Source organism: Mus caroli, unplaced genomic scaffold (genome assembly GCF_978045245.1).
Source record: "Mus caroli unplaced genomic scaffold, Mus_caroli_1 scaffold_17, whole genome shotgun sequence".
Lineage (NCBI taxonomy): Eukaryota > Metazoa > Chordata > Mammalia > Rodentia > Muridae > Mus > Mus caroli.
The window spans coordinates 7,212,501-7,235,732 of NW_028227272.1; the positions used below are offsets into that span (position 1 = coordinate 7,212,501).

At 50.6% G+C, this 23,232-nt stretch overlaps 1 protein-coding gene across 3 annotated transcripts in view; it reads left to right on the plus strand.

Moving 5' to 3' along the window:
* Window positions 1-23,232, plus strand: part of Ciita (class II major histocompatibility complex transactivator) — a 47,698-nt gene that overhangs the window by 18,265 nt on the left and 6,201 nt on the right. For 2 of the 3 annotated variants that reach the window (XM_021184946.3, XM_021184949.3), the window contains exons 2-15: window positions 1,859-2,005; window positions 2,205-2,300; window positions 3,664-3,726; window positions 3,864-3,944; window positions 6,233-6,277; window positions 6,728-6,862; window positions 8,447-8,611; window positions 9,248-9,316; window positions 10,706-12,356; window positions 13,111-13,269; window positions 14,336-14,407; window positions 18,104-18,184; window positions 18,712-18,804; window positions 21,473-21,559. In XM_021184946.3, the coding sequence (XP_021040605.1) occupies window positions 1,859-2,005; window positions 2,205-2,300; window positions 3,664-3,726; window positions 3,864-3,944; window positions 6,233-6,277; window positions 6,728-6,862; window positions 8,447-8,611; window positions 9,248-9,316; window positions 10,706-12,356; window positions 13,111-13,269; window positions 14,336-14,407; window positions 18,104-18,184; window positions 18,712-18,804; window positions 21,473-21,559 (2,944 nt within the window). The remainder of the gene's footprint in view (window positions 1-1,858; window positions 2,006-2,204; window positions 2,301-3,663; window positions 3,727-3,863; window positions 3,945-6,232; window positions 6,278-6,727; window positions 6,863-8,446; window positions 8,612-9,247; window positions 9,317-10,705; window positions 12,357-13,110; window positions 13,270-14,335; window positions 14,408-18,103; window positions 18,185-18,711; window positions 18,805-21,472; window positions 21,560-23,232) is intronic. The other variant, XM_021184947.3, reaches the window with a different exon arrangement.

Genomic DNA, 23,232 nt, shown 5'->3' on the forward strand with positions numbered 1-23,232 from the left:
GTGGAGTGGAGCCTAGAAGGAATGCTAACATCCCCGGCTTTGACAACTTACAGGGTGGCAAAAACATCGGATTGTTCATTTAAAACAAACTCTACTGGGGCTGGAGAGATGTCTTGGGTGCTATTTTTGCTTGTTGCTCCTCCAGAGGACCAGAGTTCAGTTCCTGGCATCCACAGTAAGCTGCTCACAACAGCCTGAAACTCCAGCTACGGGGGTTACCACACCGGCTTCTGATATGTGTGAGCATTTCACTCACACCCACACACGCATGCACACACATACACACATACACACGCATGCACACACACACACACACACACACACACACACACTACCATCCGCATCTGCTGAGACACAGCAGCACTGCCAGCACCCTAGAACTACCTGCTGACACTTTGACTTTTATGCTGTCATTTTGTGGACATCTTGGAACCTTTAAATCTTTAATTCATTGAGCACTTCCATTCACAGCATGATCATTAACCCAACTGAAACAAAAGTAACCTCACAAAACCTAAACCCTCTACTGTAATGCGTAGTGGGGACAGAATGTCCCCAAAGGACTAATGGTGGAAAGTGCCAGAGATGTCTTCACAAATAGGTGTGGAAGCCTTGGGGAAGGTCAGTTTGCAGAGAGTTTTCTAAAAACACTGCCCATTCACAGTGTGAATGGGCTCCCACACACACAATGTGCACAGACTTTTCCTCAGACGAGGAAACTGCCTTGTCACCTGTGTCTTCATTTCTTAAATGTTGGCCACAGAGGATGTGGCCCTGCCACCATTACCCCAATCTGGTTCTTCATCTGAGAGACAGGAACATAATTCGCTAAGGGAAGCCGGAGGGTGACACATGAGAAACTGGACATCCAATTCCAGGAACTTGGGCTGTCTGGGAGTTCTGACTAGACAGTGTCCCTGTGTGTAGGGAGAGCCTGGTACGTGCCGCAGGCTTGGGTGGGGACAGTGTGTTGGTTACTTACCTCATTGCTGTGAGGAAGTACTCAACAAAAGCAGCTTAAGGAAGCACTGATTCTGGCACACAGTCTGAAAGTCCAGGCCATTGTGTAAGGAAGGCCTGGTGACAGGGGTGTGAGGCAGACGGTGGCATTGCATCTGCTCTTGGAAGGCAGAGAAAGATGAATGCTGGTGCTTAGCTCATATTCAGGACGAGTCTTCCCACCTCAATCAATGTGATCTAGAAACTCCCTCAGAGGCATGGCTACAGGGTGGGGAATCTCAGTGGTGAGGGTCTTTGCTATCTCCATATGGCTTGAGTCCCATGGGCAGCTAAAGAGGACATTTCTTCCCACGAGGGTGAGCAAGGCCATCTTTGCCTCCCATCCCTTTTGGAACCGCTGGCAGAGGAGAAGGTCTATTTGAGAGGCTTATGAATCAACTCCAAAGCAAGTGGGGATAGAGGAAGCATGGCCTTGGAGGTACTGAGGAATCCCAAGCCAAGACCTGAGGAGACCTGGGCATGAGTGGAAGTGGGTGCATTCTGGTGAGAATATCCCATCTGGGAGCGAAGAGACCCTTCCCTGACGTCTCCCCAGAATGATGAGCTTTCTGTGACTGGAGGCTTGCGTGTGACTCTCACATGGCACAGAGCCGCCCTTGACCTTCCAAGGTTCCACAGGGACACTCCCTTGCCATGCTCCAGAAAACATACTTAAAGAGGACAAGCCACTCACCTTGGGCCTCACAGATGGGACTCCAACTCCTCTCTAGTGTCTGGAACCCTGTTGTTCATATTCTTAGGCTCCTCCCACCCCCAACCCCCAGCAGCAGTGCAAGTTCACTCTCTGCCTTTGCCTACCATAATCCGATGACATATCTGAGTGTATCTCTCCTCCCAGACCATAGTCTGTGTGCCACCATGGAACTGGGCTCTCCAGAGGGCAGCTACCTGGAGCTCCTTAACAGTGATGCCGACCCCCTACATCTCTACCACCTCTATGACCAGATGGACCTGGCTGGAGAGGAGGAGATTGAACTCAGCTCAGGTGGGTCTCGTTCCCCGGGACCTCTCCTGGCCTTCTCAGGACTTCTGCAGGCAGGAGCCGGTTAGCAAGCGGGAGAAAAAGCACTGGCTGCCTGTCAGAACCATGGACAGCTCCCTGACCGCGCTAATTGCGCTGACCCTCATTTGGAGACAGTCTCCCTCCTTCCTCACTGCCCCTCCTCCGGGCTTTCCCCTTGCAGAGCCAGACACAGACACCATCAACTGCGACCAGTTCAGCAAGCTGTTGCAGGACATGGAAATGGATGAAGAGACGCGGGAGGCCTATGCCAACATTGGTAAGGAGGTCGCAGAGGCCAGCGAAAGGACCAAGAAGAAGAGTCTCTTTCACTAATGTCACTAGGTCCTTCCCACCAAAATTACAGCTAGGGTCAGCAACTAGGGCTGGAAGGGAGGGGACTTAGAGGAGGAGGAGGAAGAGGAGAAGAAGGAGGAAGAGGAAGGGAAAGACTAAAGGGATGCAGACCCCTTCCCTGATGGCTACCAAGCCAATTGTGTCCTTTTGCAGTACTCCCTTTACTTTCTTTCTGCTTCTTTATGCTTTTTGCTTGTTAGGTTAGTTTTATTTTGCTTCTGAGACAAGGTCTTTTGTAGCCCAGCCTGTTCTGGAACTATGTATTCCAGGCCAGTCTCAAACTCATGGCAACGCTCCAGCCTCAGCTGTGGAATGCTGTGGAATCCCAGCATGCACCACATCCAACTCTACACTTCCATTTCCATTTTTTTCTGCTCCTCTTTTACACAAAGCCCACACCACATACCCTTCCCCAGCACCTAAGTCAATGAGCTGTCATGCATCAGCCGGCCCTGGCAACACGTTGGTTTCTACACCCGTAAGACCACACTGACGCCTTGGGGCAGCCAATGAAGTCTGTGACGTGAGAATCTTCTATTCACAGAGGAGGAAATTGAGGTGGAGAGAGATGAAGTGGCCTCAAGGCTGAGTCAGATGGCAGATCTGAAATCCCATGCCAAGGCTCCACACTTCCAAGCCCTGACTTAAACACAAAAAGGAAGTGTCTAAAATTGAGCAATTTGACAAGGCATGTCCATCAAGGTAGCTTCATGGGGTAACAGCGTTTGCCACCAAGCCTGATGAACTGAATTTAAGCCCCAGGAGTCAGTTAGTGGGAAGATAGGACAGACTCCTGCCAGTTGTCCTACAACATACTTCTAACGTTGCTGCCCACCTCTGGATAGCACCCACTATTTGTTCTCTTCATTGAGATGAGGAAACAGGAACCAGAAACATTAAGCAACCAGCCCAAGGCGGTCCAGCAGAGGGAGCTAGTGGAGAATAGAGACAGAATTTGAACTCAGCCCAGTGGCAGACATTTTTATGGGCACATGCTTTCCTTATCTAATAAGACAGAAAACACATGAAAAGCTATGTCTGTTTGCTCATTCACTCAAAGTATACTCAGTAATAGAGACCCTACTGTGCACCAGCCCAGAAGGTCCTTAGCCTGAGGCTAGACACATAGCAAGATTTCAGGGGATCCTTTGTTTGGTTGGTTTTGGTTTTTGGTTTTAAGACAGGGTCTCTCTACATCGCCCTGGCTGTCCTGGAACTTTGTAGACTAGGCTGGCCTCCTTCCGTGGGAACCTTTTTGACTGACCGTATGCTTTTTTATCTGGCAGCGGAACTGGATCAGTACGTGTTCCAGGATACCCAGCTAGAGGGCCTGAGCAAGGACCTCTTCAGTAAGTCGGGGGAAGTTGATCTAGGCTCAGTCTTTAGTCTTTCCTGACCTGAAGAAATGGTTGACAGCCACACCCCTCACGGTGGCTTTCCCGGGGATTCTGTGATTGTGATGTGGGTCTCTGGTGTTTCTCCAAAGTAGAGCACATTGGAGCAGAGGAAGGCTTTGGTGAGAACATAGAGATCCCTGTAGAAGCAGGACAGAAGCCTCAGAAGAGACGTGAGTGAGCCCCTCCCTGACCCAGCCTGTCCTTTCTCAGATCCGGTCCTTCCTTCCATCTGCAGCCTGCTGTGTCATACTTGTCTCCATTTAGTCCTATCTGTCTCCCCACCACATCCCCATGCCACACAGCTCTAGAGCCCTGGGGGTGGGGATCTATGTGGGATACTTTGATGCCTGTTCCTCAATGACTTGAGTCCTGCTTCCCTTTGGGTCTCTGAGGAATATCTCTTTAAGCAATGGGTAAGGCCTCAGGCGGGACTGGGATGGAATCCTGAATCTGCTGTTCAAAGGCTGTGTTACCCTGACTAGGGACCTCTACACCCCTCCTGCCCTGTCTCCTGCCTCCTTAGTCTGTCCTCTCTGGGTGGCCATTGATGCTTTCCCATGCAGGTTAGGGCACCCCTGCCTTGCTGACCCTCTACCCCTACCACACACACACACAAGATACATCTGAGAGGCCTGTGTGGCCTGTCCAACCTCCTCTCCTGGCTCATCACAGAGGGACGATACTTTGGCAGCCTATCCCACTGTTCCTGAAATGTTTTCCTCTCACCCTTCAAAGCCGTTAGCTCACTTTGGCCAGGAAACCCTCCCTGACCACACATCCACATAAAGTCATTGTCTTATTTATGCTTATTTCTCTCTTTTTTTTAATGTATGTATTTTATATCTGTGGATGCTTTGCCTGCATGTGTGTCTGTGTACTACATGAGTGGTGCCTGCAGAGGCCAGAAGAGAGCATCAGATCCCCAGAGACAAGAATTACAGATTGTTGTGAGCCATCATATGGGTCCTGGGAATTGAACTCAGGTCTTGTGGGAGAGCAGATGGTACTCTTAATCACTGAGCCATCTCTCCTGTCCTTTTTATATGTGTGTGTGTGTGTGTGTGTGTGTGTGTGTGTGTGTGTGTGTGTGTGTGTCCCAGGCCTTTTGCATGCCAGGCAGACATTTTACATTAAACTGTATCCCCAAGCCCTGTAATATTTATTTACTGGTGGTCATGGGAGTCTGGCATGGCATGTGCTATAAACATCTAAAGTCCTAAGAATAAACAGTGGCAGCATTTGCATCTACTCCCCTTCCTGGCCTTAGCATCTCTCCCTGAAGGCAGTTTGTGTCCAGTACTCTCTTTGAGCCTTGTTGGAATGCTCCACTCAATTGTTCTACCCCTACCACACACACACACGCACACGCACACGCACACTCACACTCACACATACGTGAGCACACACACATCAACATACATATAAACACACACCTACGCATACACATAAGGCATAGACATGTGTGCATGTGCATATACACACAAACATATGCACATATATACAAGTACACACACATGCACACACTATTACCCTCTGCCATGTGTGGGAGGCATTTCTAGATTGCTGATGGAGAACACAAGGCTCTGTCTGCAGATTCCCCCATCTTCTCCTCTCTCCCTTCTTCCCTTTCTCCCTTTTGCAGATTTCTTTCTTTTAATTGTTGTGTGTATGGACACACACATACTACGGTGAACATGTCAATATCAGACAGCTCTGGGATTAGTTCTCTTCCACCTTTACATGTTTCTGGGGGCTGGCCTTCCCACTTCTCTCCCTCTTCCCTTCTTCCCTCTCTTCTTTCCTTCCCTGCACGCAGCCCCTCCCCTCGGTTGATATTGGGATCTATTTGCCTTGAGATGCTCCATCCATTGGTAGATTCCTTGGTCCATCTACCCATCTCCTTTGGGTGCCTTGCCAGTCTATTACAGCCTATGACTCCCTTTGCTGCCTGCCCCTCCCCAGCATGCTGGCTCTTTCACATCTGACTCAAGTAGCATCCTTGGGTGGCTGCCCCAGGTGGCTCCATGAGCCTCTTGCTGAGGGACATGGTTTTCACCACTAACCTGTGGAGATAATCTCTGCTTCTCACTGTTGTCTGCAAGTGGACATGTGGGTGCAACGGTAGAGGATCCACAGAGGAAGTATCAGGCTCTCTAGCAGGCTGTGAGGACAACCTGAGCAGAGCCCAGAGAGGTTGGCTCTAGTAGTTTTGTAGCTTTAGCCTCACCTGATCTGTGACTTTGCCTCTCCCTTACTCTCACCTACCTGCCAAGATGCTTTATAGCTAAGACACGGGCTCCAGCCCTGGAACTGGCCAGCACCCTGAGGTATAGGGGAGGAGTGGGACACAGTTTCTCAATTCCTCAGGCAAGGTCACAGAGCCTGCTGGGACCCAAGAAATCTCTATGGCTGGGTACATCCCAACCCAGGGCCACTGATCTCAGGGTTCTCTTTGCAGGCTTCCCAGAAGAGCATGCTATGGACTCAAAGCACAGGAAGCTAGGTGAGATGGGCAGGTGGTTCAGAGGGTCCCATTTAGGGGAGCACAGCCCCCGTCAAATGCAGCACAAGCCAGCATTGAACACCAGAGATCAGGGTTGGAGTAGTTCAGAGGTAGAGTGTGTGACTACTGTGAACAAGGCCCTCTTTGAATTCTAGCATCATAGGAGAAGGAGGAAAGGAGGGAGGAAGGAAAGGGAAAGAGAAAAGAAGAGAGAATGAAACATCCCCACTGAGGGAATCTACTGCTGTCCCTCCCACTTGTCGCCCCTCCATGTCTCTGTCAGCCACACCACTAGGTGTTAGGGACACCACTATAGGCAAGACAGGCTCAGCTGCTGCTCCTGGAGAAATAAGTACCCCTCGAGAGGGAGTTGGTCTTTCACCCCACATCACTAAACAGAAGATGGGTGCTGTGAACAACCCCCCCCCTCACTGCCTCTGTCTCCTGCAGTGCCCACCTCTAGGACCTCACTGAACTATTTGGATCTCCCCGCTGGGCACATCCAGATCTTTACCACTCTGCCCCAGAGACTCTGGCAAATCTCAGGGGCTGGCACAGGTCTCTCCAGTGTCCTAATCTACCACGGTGAGTGTGGGAGCCCAGCATTAAAGCTGACTGCCTCTCATTCCTCCCTAACCCCTGACCTTGTTCTTTCCCATTGCAGACATTGGCAATTGTGACATAGCACCTGGTCATAAATCCTCTCTCCCCAAACCTGTCTCTGTCTTTGTTTCTCCCAAAAAACAAAGTCCGGGAGTCTCTAAGGTGGTCTGCCTATGTGAGCGGTGTCTCTAGGGTGGTCTGCCTATGTGATCAGTCTTGTAGCCTTCTCTGTGTGGTTACTTCCTCTCCCCTCAGTTTTCTTCATTAAAAAACATTTTATTTTATTAGTATTTGTGTACGCACACATCAGAGTGCATGGCTGCAAGGCTTGAAGAAGCCAGAGGCGACAGATCTCTCTGGAGTGGGAGATGCAGCTGTTGTGAGCAGCCTGATGTGGATGCCGGGAGCCCAATGAGGATCACTGGGAAAGCAGTGCATGCTCCTACTCGCTGTGCCGTCTCTCCAGCCCTCAAACACAAAGCAAAGCAAACAAACAACAACACTCATTTTTATTTTTAAACTCTGACATTGATCATACTCACTATTCAGCCAAACAATAAGAGACTGGAGACTTGAGGGTCTCCTCCCCTCTTGCCAGCGTGCTGGGATGAGGTTTGCTGTGCATCTGTGCACAGCTCTAATTTGCCTTTTTTTCTGACCAATTAAACGTTAATCCACCATAGAAAGGCTGCCAATAAGCCCCAGAAAGACATGGCCGGGCTTTAAGGGATGAGGTGGGGATGCTCAAGCCCATAGCCTCCTTAGACAAGGGCTTCCCAGAAGCAACGGGGCAACTTCTAACATGTAGGGAAATGAGTGCTGACCATACTGTGGGAGTGCCAGGGAGCAGATGCTCCGAGCACCCTGTGAGCATACTGTGTCCACTTCACGAGGGATGGGATTCCCTCAGACTTCTCTCCCCAGTTTAACCCTGGATGCCTTCCATGGGAGGTTCCTTCTCTCCCCAAACTCAGCAAGTGCTCACCTCGAGAGCAATAAGATCATTTATTCCAAAGCCAGATCTGAGTGACCACAGCTGGGAACACAGAGTCAGGCTGCCTCAAATGCCACATTCCAACATGGAAACAGTTAAATGAACGTTTTATAGTGACAGAACAAGAGAGTTACAAGTCAAAGTATCTTGCAAATACATTGGTGCAAACCTCAGCATTACAACAAAGAAGGATGCCTCTGCTAGCGTCCACACCTGCTATCTGATGGCATTCTTAGCCTTTGGGTTGGTGGAAATAGCATCTGGTACATTCTAAAAAGGATTTTTACCTAAAGTCTTAAGGATGCTAGCTTAAACATAGAGGTGGGCAATTAATGTTTGTGGGGTGGGTGCTAAAGACTACCCAAGACAATTTGGCTCTGAACCTGCAAACTTCCAGCTCTCCACAGGCACAGAAGTCCTAACTAGTCAGTCAGCATTTAACACAGATGTAGTGCTCTCCCCACTCCAGGAGAAAGTCAGTTCACACTCTACCATTTGATTGGAGCAGAGATGACCCCAGCACATTTCTGGATGTGTTCCTAATGGATATATCCTCCTTATCTTTGGTGTAGGTGAGATGCCCCAGGTCAACCAAGTACTCCCTTCAGGCGGCCTCACTACCCCCAGTCTCCCCCAGTCCCCAGACCGGCCTGGCTCCACCAGCCCCTTCACACCATCTGCAGCTGACCTGCCCAGCATGCCTGAACCTGCGCTGACCTCCCGTGTAAATGAGACAGGTGAGGCCTGGGGCACTGAAAGAGGCGTTGGAAGCAGGCTTTGGGGAAGGATATTTATCAGACAGTCAGAGCTGCCTGAGGAGATGGGCAAGTCAGCCCATGGATGATGGATCATGAGGGAGGGTGTGTGAGGATTGGGGCAGCGAGTGTGACCGAGGATTGGATGACAGCTGGGACACATATGTCCACCCAAGCAGAACCACAAGCCACAGCTTCCTGTTGATCCTTGGCGTGTGAAAGCAGACTCCACTGAAACTGGAAGCCTAGGCTTTACTTATAGAACATGTGTTCGAATGTTGCTTTTCTTTGTCTGCAGACAGGGTCTTGCTATATAGCCCTAACTGACCTGCAATTCAATATATACCTATTAGATTGACTGTAAACTTGCAAAATTTCTATCTAATCCCCTGAGAGCTGGGATTATACATATTGCAATGTCTGGCTTACCATAATCTTTAAAACATTGGTTTAAAATTTTTCTTAAACTGGAGATATCAGATACAGTCTTGGGCAGCCTTCTTGTACCCTGGTCTTGGAGCTCAGGCATGTGGTCCTGCCCTCAGCATGCCCTACCACTGGGAGTAATACATGGGCACTCCCCAGACTCTAACTTGACACTGACTTCTTCATCCTCAGAGGACACAACATCTCCCTCCCCATCCCAAGAGGATCCCGAGTCTTCCATCAAGCTTCCAAAATGGCCAGGTGAGTGACAGTAGGCCCTCTGTCCTGGAGACCTGACATGAAAGTTCAAAGCACTTCATTCATTCAGTTCCTGGTCAGTTCCTTGTTGTGGGCTCACTTGCTCATTCATTCATTCTTTAACCCATTCATGTATCACCGAGTTGATTTCCCCATTGTTTAACATCTGTTCTGCCATTGGAGCAGTAGTACAGGCATAAGTAAGTCCTTTTCCCTGGGAGGCACTGTGGGTGAAGGAGTTAAGTGTGGAGCCCAGAACAATGGAGGATGGTCAGCTATTAAAGAATAGCTAAGCCCCCAGGGTGCCCCTCTGGAGTGCATCCCCAGGCTTTGTACTGTAGACTCCCCAGTCCCAGGGTCACCTCCATTTCACCGATGAACTAGCCTGAGGCATAGCAGGGCACCACACAGATGGGTTCCCAAGTCTCAACCTTTTAGGTTTTTGGTTTTTGTTGTTGCTGCTGACACCATTTGTTTGTTTGTTTGTTTGTGTGTGTGTGTGTGTGTGTGTGTGTTTGTTTTGAGACAGACTCTCATTATTTGGCTCACACTGTTGAACTGACTCTGTAACTTAGGCTGGCCTCAAACTCACATCCCTATTGTCTCAGCCTCTTGAGTACTAAGATAATAGGAATGCAACACTGTATCCACCTCCTTCCCCTTCCCTCCCTCCCTCCCTCTCTTGTTCCTCCCTCGCTTGTTCCTCCCTCCCTCCCTCCCTCCCTCCCTCCCTCCCTCCCTCCCTCCCTCCCTTGTTCCTCCCTTTATTTATTCCTTTCTTCTGTTTTCTTTTTTCTAACTTGCTATGTAGCTGGGGAAAACTTCTAATCTTCCTGCCTCTACCTCCCAAATCCCGGGATTACAGGCATGTACCGCCACATTCCTCGTTATGAAACCCAGGGTGACATACACACTAGGCAAGCACTGTCAACAGCTACAACCTCACCAGCCCCACTGCCTTTTTTTTTTTAAGGCTTTAAATCATGTTTGTTTGTTTAGTGTGTGTGTGTGTGTGTGTGTGTGTGTATTTCAGGCTTCACATATGAAAGGAAACATGTGATATATGTCTTTCTAAGCCTGGTTCATCTCACTTAACATGTTGAATCCACAAATAACAACTCCCCTCTCAAAACCCATAGGGATGAGTGGCCCAGCCTAATGAGTAACCGAAGAGTTAAGGCAGGTCCCAGGGGGCTGGGTAGCAGTTTGGTGGCAGATCATGGGCCCTGGTTTTATCCACTCCTCTGGGAGAGCAGGAGGGTGTGGCTGAATAAGTGAGCTGGCAATGGACAGCTGTGAGCTATGGGAAAACTCGTGAGGGGGCAGCTCTGGCTACCTCACCTTCCCCAACCCCTACTCCACTAACACTCCGACTCACCCTGGCTTTTGTAGAGGCTGTGGAGCGATTCCAGCACTCCCTACAGGACAAATACAAGGCATTGCCCCAGAGCCCAAGGGGTCCTCTGGTGGCCGTGGAGCTGGTACGGGCCAGGCTGGAAAGAGGCAGCAACAAGAGCCAGGAAAGGGAGCTGGCCACTCCAGACTGGACAGAGCGCCAGCTAGCCCACGGTGGTCTGGCAGAGGTACTTCAGGTTGTCAGTGACTGCAGGCGACCAGGAGAGACACAGGTGGTCGCTGTGCTGGGCAAGGCTGGCCAGGGCAAGAGCCACTGGGCCAGGACAGTGAGTCACACCTGGGCATGTGGCCAGTTGCTACAATATGACTTTGTCTTCTATGTCCCCTGTCATTGCTTGGATCGTCCCGGGGACACCTACCACCTGCGGGATCTGCTCTGTCCCCCGAGCCTGCAGCCACTGGCCATGGATGACGAGGTCCTTGATTATATCATGAGGCAGCCGGACCGTGTTCTGCTCATCCTAGATGCTTTCGAGGAGCTAGAGGCCCAAGATGGCCTCCTTCATGGACCCTGTGGATCTCTGTCCCCAGAGCCCTGCTCCCTCCGGGGACTGCTGGCTGGGATCTTCCAGCGGAAGCTACTGAGAGGCTGCACACTGCTCCTCACAGCCCGGCCCCGGGGCCGCCTGGCTCAGAGCCTGAGCAAGGCAGATGCCATCTTTGAGGTGCCCAGCTTCTCTACCAAGCAGGCCAAAATTTACATGAGGCACTACTTTGAGAACTCAGGGACAGCGGGGAACCAAGACAAGGCCCTGGGCCTCCTGGAGGGGCAGCCTCTTCTCCGCAGCTATAGTCACAGCCCTGTTCTGTGCAGGGCTGTGTGCCAGCTCTCCAAGGCCCTGCTAGAACAGGGCACAGAGGCCCAGCTACCTTGTACACTTACAGGACTCTACGTCAGCCTGCTAGGCCCTGCAGCTCAGAACAGCCCTCCCGGAGCCTTAGTCGAGCTGGCAAAGCTGGCCTGGGAGCTGGGACGAAGACACCAAAGCACCTTGCAAGAAAGCCGGTTTTCATCAGTGGAGGTGAAAACCTGGGCAGTGACCCAAGGCTTGATGCAGCAGACCCTGGAGACCACAGAGGCTCAACTGGCCTTCTCCAGTTTTCTGCTACAGTGTTTCCTGGGTGCTGTGTGGCTGGCACAGTGCAATGAAATCAAAGACAAGGAGCTGCCACAGTACCTGGCCTTGACTCCGAGGAAGAAGAGACCCTATGACAACTGGCTGGAGGGTGTACCACGCTTTCTGGCTGGATTAGTTTTCCAGCCTCGAGCCCAGTGCCTGGGAGCTCTGGTGGAGCCTGCAGTCGCTGCCGTGGCAGACAGGAAGCAGAAGGCTCTTACCAGGTACCTGAAGCGCCTGAAGCTGGGGACACTCCGGGCAGGGAGGCTGCTGGAGCTGCTCCACTGTGCCCACGAGACACAGCAACCTGGGATATGGGAGCATGTTGCACACCAGCTCCCTGGGCACCTCTCCTTCCTGGGCACCCGGCTCACACCCCCAGATGTGTATGTGCTGGGCAGGGCCTTGGAGACAGCCAGCCAGGATTTCTCCTTGGACCTTCGTCAGACTGGCGTTGAGCCTTCTGGACTGGGAAACCTCGTGGGACTCAGCTGTGTCACCAGTTTCAGGTGTGGGCAGGGCACAGGGCAGGCATGGACTCTGGGGACCCCTATTCCATGGGTACAGCATTAGATGGTACAGAATAACCCCCTCCAATTATAAGATGACAATACTGAGGGCCAGAGAAAGGTAACCATTGCCACTAGCCATGCAGCCTGTGGGGAAGGATACCATTCTTTTAACCAGTATTTGAATACCTGCGGTGCCAGGCACTGGAACACATCTAGAATCGCAGCCTAGCCTGAATTCAGGTTGGTTTCATCCTTCGATCACCAACGTGTGCCACCATTTTCCCAGGCTCAGAGACACAACCCCCCTTCGCTTCTCTGCCTCCAGTCTTTTCTGTTTCGCTGCTCTTTGAATTCAGGCAGCAGAGCAATCTTCCCAGAATGTAAATCTGGTTCCAGTGTTGCTTGCAGCCCTGCAAGGACTCCCTGTGCCTCTCGGGGTCTAAGCTCTTCCGTTCAGCTCAGTCAAGTCCATGTTGCAGCATGCTGGAGCACAGGGTCATCTCCAGAACAGTTCCTCCCACATCCCTGACACTCATGTTAAAAGGTCTGCCACGGTTGTGCCCAGAATTTAGCACTAAGCTTCCTGGCAGCCAGAGAAAAAGTGAACCAGTAAGGGCTGATGTGGTCGTGGAAGGAGGAGGTCAAGCTAAGAAAAGGATCTTACGAGGTGGGAGGTCCCTTTGCAGAGCCCCACCTGCCCTTGTAATCTTGCCTTGGTGCTGTGCCTGGGTCTGAGGCCTTCCCTCCACAGGGCCTCCTTGAGTGATACAATGGCATTATGGGAGTCCCTTCAGCAGCAGGGAGAAACCCAGCTACTTCAGGCGGCAGAGGAGAAGTTCACCATTGAGCCATTTAAAGCCAAATCCCCAAAGGATGTGGAAGACCTGGATCGTCTCGTGCAGACCCAGAGGTGAGGAGGCAAGGGGTCAGAGGTAGGTCCAGACTGTGCAGGCAAGCTATATACGTCACATGCACCTCCTAGCTACAGAGCTGCCCAATAGTCTTACTTGGCATGCCCACACAGGCCCTCCACTGCAGTCCCACCCAGCCAGGGACCCCGGTTTTGCCCTTTGCCCATTCTAAGCCTAACACCTTGTACCAGTCCCTTCACGGCTGAAGCCATGGGGATATCACCTGCTGGGGGCTAACAAGGAGACCTTCTGTACCTACTAACTGGTGGGACTCTCCTAGCCCCCCAGGCAGCCACAGACTCAGTGCCAGCACCATTTCAACCATAACAGATCCAAGGTGCAGAGGACAGGACACAAAGACAAGGAGAACATTGTTCTAAGACCTAAGTGCTGCTGAGCGCTTTCTCCAAGTCTCTCAATGAGTCAGACACAGATAGAACCCTGAGATATTCATATTCTCTCTGTCTCCATCTTTCTCTGTCTCTCTGTCTCTGTCTGTCTCTGTCTGTCTGTCTCTCTCTCTCTCTCTCTCTCACACACACACACCACATGCTATGCAAGTACTCTAATACCAAGCTACATCCCCAGCTCTTATAATATTTTTATTTAGAGACAAGTTCTTACTAAGTTGTTCAGGTTGCCCTTGAATTGTATATATAGTTGAAGCTGACCTCCAATTTATGATCCTCCTGCCTCATCCTCTCAAATAGCTGGTAATGTAGGCCTATGCCACTCTGCCTGGCCCTAAGGATGGTCTTTTTTAAAGTACTTTATTTTGAAGTGTGTGTGTGTGTGTGTGCCTGTGTGCCTGCGTACCTGTGGAGTCCAGAAGAGGGCATCAGACCCTGAGAGCTGGAGTTACAGGCAGTTATGAGTCAAACTCTGCTTCTTTGCAAGAGCAATATGACAATATTAACCACTGAGCTAGCTCTTCAGTCCCCAGAGATTGCTTTTTTTTTCCAGTTTCAACAACAACTCCCAAGGAAGGCAGTCCTGGGGGCAGGATGTGGGCACTGGAACACACCAGTGGGGCTACACCTACTTACCAAAGCCCTTTCTGTATAGGCTGAGAAACCCTTCAGAAGATGCAGCCAAGGATCTTCCTGCCATCCGGGACCTTAAGAAGCTAGAGTTTGCGTAAGTGAAGGGATAAACCACCCCAGTGCCCCAAGGTCGTTTCTGCCATCTTCACTGATCTTGGGGCAGTGACAAGGTGAGCGGAAGGGGAGAAATTGGATGACTCCTGCCCGCTCACTTAACCACTGGGAAAGCAGTCTTCCTCTGCTGAGTGCAGCTTGTTTGGGTAAGTGCAGGGGTCGCTCAGAGCAGCAGAGAATTGGCCATTTACAGGGCAATGCACACACATGTGCATGTACACACACACTGTACACATTCACACTCACACATACAACACACATGCATATGCATACACATGTGATTTATACTCATGCACAACATATAGCACATAATTTCACATGTACACACTCAGACACATATGCACATGCATGCATACACTCTCACACATGCACACACACAGGAACTCATACCTATTCACTCATCACAAAGCTCTTTGAGGAGCAGAGAGCTGCTGTCCATGATGAAGTTATTCTAGCAAGTTCCTTTGCAGGGTGGGCTGGGGGAGCTTCCTGGAAGAAGTGACGTCTTCACAGAAGATGCTTAAGAAACAGAAGGAACCCACTGGGGCTGGAGAGGAAGCCTTGAAGGAATGTATATAGAGCCTAGAGCCCAGAGGGTCCCAGACCATGGCCTTGCACATGAGGTGTCCCTGACCTCAGTTTGAGCTCTTTCCCTGCTGAGCTAGGAACTGCACCCTGCTCCTGTTTCTGGGCTGGTCACTCCCCCGGACACATGCACTCCTCCAGAGGAATGCATGTATGTAGCTTGGCCACAGCTTTCTGAACTCCGGTGTCCTTACCACAGGCTAGCCTTGGCCCAGCCTGGCTTTTGAGTAGACAGACTTACTAGAGTTCCCAGTTATATGCATGCTCAGACCCCATCTGCCTCTTACTTGCTCCCCTGGGTCTTGCCTCTGTTAGAAGGATCCTTCTTGAGAAAGTTGAGTGGGTGGCTCAGCGGATTGGGTGCCAGCTTGACTAGGACTGGTCTGGTTGGGCACTGAGAGTCTTGCATGCTTAGGATCCACTCCATCTCAGCAGACTGGGACAATTGGTCCCCCACCCTGTGTAGCCAGGGTAGCAGGAATGGAGATGATAGGAAGCAGTAGGTTCTAGAGAGCAGAGGGTGCCTGGGCTATGACGGGGGAGCTGTTCTCCAGTACACGGGCCCTGAAGAGCCCCAAGAGTTATAGTTAAGTCTGGCTGCCTGGACAACTTTTCCACCTGTGCTGAGGGTTGAGTCCAGGGCCTTGTGCATACCTGTCAGGCACTCTACCACTGAGGTACATCCCTACCCATTTATTTGCTTGTTTGTCTATACTCCAGGCTGGCTTCAAACTTGCTATATAAACCAAGCCAAGCTATATAACTTTGAACTTCTAATCTTTCTGCCTCTACCTCCCAAATGCTAGGGTTATAGGCACACTCTGCCACGCCAAGCTTATGCGGTGCAAGGGATAGAACCCGGGGCTTTGTGCATGTTAGGCAGACACTCTGCAATTCAGCTACATTCCAAGCCCATTCATATATGTGTGTGTGTGTGTGTTATTTTGAATGGGGTTTTAATATTTAGTCTAGCCTTGAACTTTTGCTCTCCTTGCCTCAGCCCTGCCAAGTACCTACCCAGGATTGCATGCCCACTCCACCACTCGGCTCTAACACAGCGTTCCAACTGTAAAACACTTCACTTCATATCCTAGACAGTTGGGGAGAAGGCCACTGATGTCAGCTCTCACTTACAAATGGGCATAGTGAGACCAGAGATGAAGTGGTTTCTTCAGCATTATAAACAACAGGTTAGCTTGCCTGGCTGACTAGCAAAGTCTTGTCAGTGTTTGGTCCTGTTAGAGATGAGATCACTCCAGTCAGGAAGACCTTGTCTCAAAACAAAGAGAGCCACCCACAAGATCCTCAGGTCATTTTACATAAAGTCCCCTTCATGAGAAGAGTAGCCCTGGAAGACAGTCATTGGACAGATTTGGAAACTGAGGCTTGGTGATGTTAGTGATTTGCCTTCGGTCCCAGCTGGCCACACACTTGCTGCCAGCTTCCCTGCACCCCCTCACAGATAACCAAGTTTCTCTTGTTTTCAACAGGACATAAGCTGCCAAATATGTACAAAGGTAAAAATATTGCTGAAAAGAGGAAATGTCTGAAGACAGCCGCAGGGTGTTTTCTGGCTTTGAATTATTTTCAGCTTAAAAAAGCCCCTCCCTGGTGATCGGAACTGCACTCTGGGTACCAGAGGCTGTGGAGTGGAACAGGCTAGAGCCAGGCCAACAGCCACCTACATGCTGGGAGTCCTGAGGCAGTTCTGAGGAAGAAAGGAAGGAAACAAGGGGCTATTTTAGGGTGTCTATTGCAGCCACCCCCATGTTCCCCACCCTGCAGGCCTCTTTGACTGTCTGATCAGTCCACTTTAAAACTCCCACATGAGCGGAGGCGGATACATGTGGCTCAGTCGGCAGAGTCCTTCCTAGTAGGCACAAGCCCTGGTTCGATCCCCAGCGCTATCTACACGGCATGGGGACACACATCTGTGGTCCCAGCATCTAGGGGTAGAGGCAGGAGAATCACTTCAATCATCTTACACATCTTAGGTTGGAGGCCTAGGCTGGAGAGCTGGCTTCTCTATGCTCCCTCTTCTGGCTTTCTCTTGAAACAAGACCCAGCCCCTGGCCTCTGGGCCTCTGTGGGGCAGTGCCTCTGCCCTGAATGTTCTTCCCTATGCAGCAGATCCACGCCGGCCCTCGCTTTCCTCTGTTCTTTTTTCTTTTCTTATTTATTTGGATATGTGTGTGTGCCTGTGTGCCCTGTTGGGGAGGTTAGAGAACAATTTGCAAGAGTTGACTCTTTCCTCCATGCCGGTCTCAGGGACAAAATTCAGGTCCCAGGTTGGGTGCAGGCACTTTGACCCCACTGACCTTGAGACCCTTCCTGAACTCCCCCACAGTGAATCTGTCTGCAGCATTTCTTATCTCTCATAAGCAGTAACTGAATGGAAAAGCTCATGGGTGATCCAGAACGGGGTTGGGTCCCATCTTGGGCTCCCCAGGCTTTCCCCACACTGACAAGATCCTTCCAGCCTTCTTCCCTGCAGCACCTGGAGTAAGCCTCCTGGACATCATGGTCCAGACCATGAACCAAGTTCTTTATCTCAATACTAGCTCTATGCAAGTAGTAGCCTAGCATTGGGGGAGAGATGAAGTTTTCCCAGTGTACTGAATTAGTGAGTTGCAGGTTCAGTGGCCTCTGTATCTGTGCATATAAACACACACACACACACACACACACACACAGGAGAGAGGGAGGGAGACGGGAACGGAGGGGAGGGAGAGAAAATATATTTAAAAACAGAAGGGCAGGCAATCTGGTGTGACCCTGGGAACAGACCTTGGCTGGTGTGGGGACATCTTCACCAGGCAAGGGTGAGCATGTATAGACATGAGCAGCAGTGAGGTCAGGCTTGCTACTGAAAGCAGAAAGTGAAGTGGGAGCATCCCAACAGGCAGCAGGCGTCTGGGTGGTCCTGAGCAGAGCAGTGGCAGAGCAGCACAGTGGGCCATTGGGAGCCCAGCAGGCAGGGATAAGACACTGGGGAGTCAGGGAGGGAGCCTCGGACTGTTCTGCATCTTTGCACTGCGCTGGCTGCTTAGGTGTCTGACCTGTCTGACCTCTACTGTTGATTGCTTCCTAGGTTGGGCCCCGTCTTGGGCCCCCAGGCTTTCCCCACACTGGCAAAGATCCTTCCAGCCTTCTCTTCTCTGCAGCACCTGGAGTAAGTTACAGACCCTGACACCCTCCACCCTCTGCCCTGACAAGCCCAGACCTTGTCCCCAGGGCACATGGGGAGTCTTTCTCCTTTTTCCTCTTCCCTACCATCTGGGGAAACTGTGTGGGAGTCAGATGACCCCCACCATGGGGAATTATGACCCCTAATACAGGGGAGGGACAGAGGATGGGACACCCCAGATTTAAAAAAAAGTTTGGAGTTTTGCAAGCTTTGAAATTCTTTTCCCCACACAGCCCCCTTCACTGCTCTTCGAAACCACAAAGGGCAGACAGGTGGGAGCAGGGAGCTCTGTTCAATAGATCAGGTTCCAAGAGGTGGGGGCTGACCAGCAGGCTCCTACAAAGCCAAGCAGACGGTCTAGTCCATGGTGTGTGGCCAGCTGAATGGCGCCCCCAGGAGGTTAAGGCCATCTCCCGTAAGCCCAGAGAGGAGCTTATGGTCAAGAGAACCAGGGCTGGAGGACGCTGGCCTGGGGTCACAAGGTAAATGGCTGCATTTGATCCCACCTGCAGCCTGGACTCACTTAGTGAGAACAAGATCGGAGACAAGGGTGTGACGAAGCTCTCAGCCACCTTCCCTCAGCTGAAGGCCCTGGAGACGCTCAAGTGAGTCCACTGGCCCCGCCTCCTCCCTTCTTCTGGTACAGAACCTTTCTCCAGCCAACCCTCCATCCTGTCATCTGCCCATCTCTCCGTCATTCACTCTTTCTGTTCTAGATCATGCACTCTCCCATTCAGTCACTGAAAATCCATTCTGTGGTCTTCCAAATGAATGTCCAGTACAGGGGACCACCTCAGGAACACTGACCACCTCTTTAAGACATGATCTCTCTCTGGCTTAGAACTTACCACTTATGCCAGGCTACCCAGCCAGTGAGCCCCCAGAGCTCCGCATCTCCACCTCACCAGTGTTGGGAGTACAAGCATGCCCAACATGACTGGCTTTCTGTGTAGGTCCTGGGGATCGAACTCGAGGCTGTGAGACAAGCATTTTATCGAGTTATCTCTCCAGACTTCATTTATTGGTTTGATGAACAAAGACTTAGGGAAGCCTTGCTATCCTGGGCAACAGTGGAGACCCCAAAGATCCTGCTCCCTGACCTCAGGCCTCTTCATATACAATAAACCAGAAGCAAACAAATAAATAAACCATAATTATAAACCAGTGAACTGGGGAGGCTGAGACAGTGGAATAACCACACATTTAAGGCCACCCTATGACTCAGTCTCAAAAAAAACAAATGGTGGGGGAGGGGCTGGCAGGGTGATTTAGTTGGTGAAGGTGGCTGCTACTAACCTTGACAATTTGAGTTCTGTCCTCGGGACCTACATGGTAGAAGGAGAGAGCCAACCAACTCCCGAACATTGTCCTCTGACTTACACACACACTAAAAAAGAGAAAGAGAAAAAAGGTATCAAAATAAAATACACTGTAATAAAAGTTTAATGCATGAAAACTGTTCTGGGATGTTGGAAGAGAAGGGATAGGTGGAAACCCTGCGCGGTGGAAGTTGTCTTTGGCTGTTTGATGCTTTGGGAAGTTAAGGTAGAACGGGTGTGTGGGAGATGGACATGATACACCGGTGATCCCAGCGCTGGAGAGACTGGGGCTGGAGGATCTTTGAGTTCCAGGCTAGCCTGAGCTACATGACACCTTGTTTCAGAACAAAAGATGTAAAAGGGGCCAATAAGATGCCTTAGAGGGTAAAGGCTCTTGCTGCACACACCGGGAGATAAGAGTTTGGTCTCCAGAACTCATGTAAAAGCATGTTAATGCAGAAACATTGCTCTCCTCCTAAGAGCGGTTAAGAGTTTATTTGGGAGCCATTTTGAGTGATCATGGCTCAGAAACACAGATCTAGGTAATCTCAGACTCCATGTTCCAACATGGAGGCAATTCCATGAAGTTTTATAGTTTTACACAACAAAGACAGTCATAAGTCAGGCGACTTTGAAGTACACTGGCACGGCCAGGCAGTGTGGCCCACGTCTTAATGCCAGCACTCGGGAGCCAGGGGCAGGCGGATCTCTGTGAGTTCGAGAACAGCCTGGCCTACAGAGTTTCAGGACAGCCAGGGCTACACAGAGAAACCCTGTCTCGAAAAACAAGAAACAAAACAAAACAAAAAATATATTGGTAGGAACCCGAGAGAAGCAGGTACACCAAGTAGGGGAGCTTTTCTACAGGCCCAAGACGTCATCTGAGGGCAGTCTTAGCTTTTGGATTGTGGAAGCTAGTGGTCAGCTAAGTTAAGGACTGGCTGTTCTTGGGCCTCTCCGGACCTCTCCACAATCTGTCAATCAGTATCTGCAGATACAGAGTCTTTCCAGGAATTCTAATTCACAATATAATAATAATAATAATAATATAGAAGCACTGAGAACATAGTGATGATAAAGCACTTATCTAGGACACACAAGGCCCTAGGTTCAATTCCCACAACAAAACAAACAAAACATTTTTTAAAAAAATCTGTCAACACTCCATATTATAAACAAGGTTACGAAGCCTGAAAATACCCCAAGGATTCATGTGTACATTTCCTGATGTGTAATGTCTCTATAATTTACAATGGTCCAGGTACACCACAAGATAGATTTCCCTCCCTTCTCCACTCTCCTTCCGCCCCCCCCCCCCCCCCCCCCGAGAGACAGGATTTCTCTGTGTAGCCCTGGCTGTCCTGGCACTCACTTTGTAGACCAGACTGGCCTCGAACTCAGAAATCTGCCTGCCTCTGCCTCCCAAGTGCTGGGATTAAAGGCGTGCGCCACCACGCCCGGCTCCTTCTGACCTTTTAAAAAAATATTAAATTTGTTTATTTACTTTACATCCTGATCATGGCCCCCCTCCTCTCAGTCCTCCCTCACACAGCACCTTCCTCCCTCCCTCCCTCCTTTCCTCCCTCCCTCCCTCTCTCCCTCCCCCTTCCTTCCTTTCTATTCCTGGACACATGAGCATTTATTAAGTATATGTAGAGCTGGAAGATAGCCCTAGGGGGAAAAGCACTATCAAATTAGACAGCCGGTGGAGGAGAAGATCTCTTTCTCTGCTACCACCTCTTCCCTCCCCTGCCAACCCACTCTCTCTGTAACAAACCCTTCATATTTGTGAGTGGTTTCTGTAGGTTCATCCTCATTACCCATGACCCTTCCCAGGGCTGGCTATCATGGGTGTGTGGCTACAGCCCCCTGTGAGGCAGCGAGTTTCCAGCCGGTGAGGAAGGGAGAGCCTTCCACTTAGGTCCTGGACCTTCTCCTCCCTGTGTCTCCTTAGCTTGTCCCAAAACAGCATCACTGATGTGGGTGCCTGCAAGCTTGCAGAAGCTCTGCCAGCCCTAGCCAAGTCCCTCCTAAGGCTGAGGTGAGTGAGGTACCCCCCACTGAATGGGCTGGGGAGATGGGAGTGGGGTGGGGCTGGGGGGAGGTAGGGGTGAGGGGGAGTATAGGATCCCCTTTTGCTGCTTTTTGTGGCACATCACCACAGCCTTGGGGCAAGTTGCTTACTAGTTCCAAGTCTCTATTTCTTCATCTGTAAAATATAAACCATATAAATGGATCATGTGTCATACCCCAGTGCTATCCCTAGTGAGCAGTAGTAGATGGTTGCCCTTTACCCAAGGAAGAGCACACTGGAAAGCCCTGCAGTGCTGGCTTCTGGGCTGTCCACCACCATTCCAGCTAGTTCTCACACTGCCACCTTCTGGAAGACCTTGGTGTAGCAGCTCCAACTTCTAAATTCCTTTCAGCAAGTCTTTGGTACTAAGGGCCTGAGAGGGAACTGAATTTGGACCAGAGCCTCAGCCATTCATCTCAGCAGTAGCAGCTTTTGGCTAGCCATATAGGAAAGGATTTCCTTCCCCAAGTCTAGGAGAGGTGTCTGCTATGCACCTCTACTGAGGCAGCCACTCCTACAGCCTTCCAAACAGGTCCTCTTTGTGCCCTGCAAAATTCATAATGTGTGTACTCATTACCTACACTAGGTTGTACTAAGTGTATAGGATTCCCTAACATGGGTGTCTTGTGGGTGGGGGGTTAGAGGTCAGGAAAGTCTAGGTCATACGGGCAGGTGCCTGTGGGCCAGGAAGGCATACTAACTACTATTGTTGCTGAGACCAGATACCAAACAAAGACAACCGAGGAAGGAAGGAAGGAAGGAAGGAAGGAAGGAAGGAAGGAAGGAAGGAAGGAAGGAAGGGAGGGAGGGAGGGAGGGAGGGAGGGAGGGAGGGAGGGAGGGAGGGAGGGAGGGAGGAAGGAAGGGGTTCTTTGGGTCACAGTGTGAGGTACAGCCCATGATGGTGGGAGGGCACGTGGCAGGAATGTGAAGGCGACCGGTCCCATTGCGTCTGCAGCAGAGAAGCAGAGAGTACTGAGGACTGTGCTCATCCTGCTTTTCCCTTTTACATTTTAAAAAAATACTGTGTGTGTATGTGTGTGTGTGCATGTGTGTGTGTGTGTGCACATGTGTGTGTGCATGTGTGTGTGCATGTGTATGTATGTGTGTGTGCACGTGTGTATATGTATGTGTGTGTGCACACGCATGTGTATGTGTGTGTGAGCGCGCGCGTGTGTGTGCATGTATGTGTATGTGTGTGCATGTGTGTGTATGTGTGTGCGCATGTGTGTATGTGTGTGTGTGTGTGTTGTCTGCATATACACTTATATGGCAAACACACACACGATACCTGCAGTGACCAGATGACGATAGTAGGTCTTACTGGACTTAAATGGCTTACTGCTATTTCATAATATTGAATACATTCATTCCAACTACAAAGTCCCCAGAGTTTCCAGGTTTTCTTCTTCCTGTGGCCAACACAACTCACCTTCTGTGGTAGCTCATTTGGCCCTGAGCAGTTTCTGTGTCACACTGTGAGACCTGGCTGATGCATAGCCCACAGCATAAACCAAGAGTCTACCTGTGTGACCCCCCTCCTACCAGTTCTACAAATGAGCAGCATTGTGGGTAGGAAATAGACTGGATAGGAAGAGGCACGTCTTTGAACCTGGGAAGCTGTTCCCCTTATAATCTCCA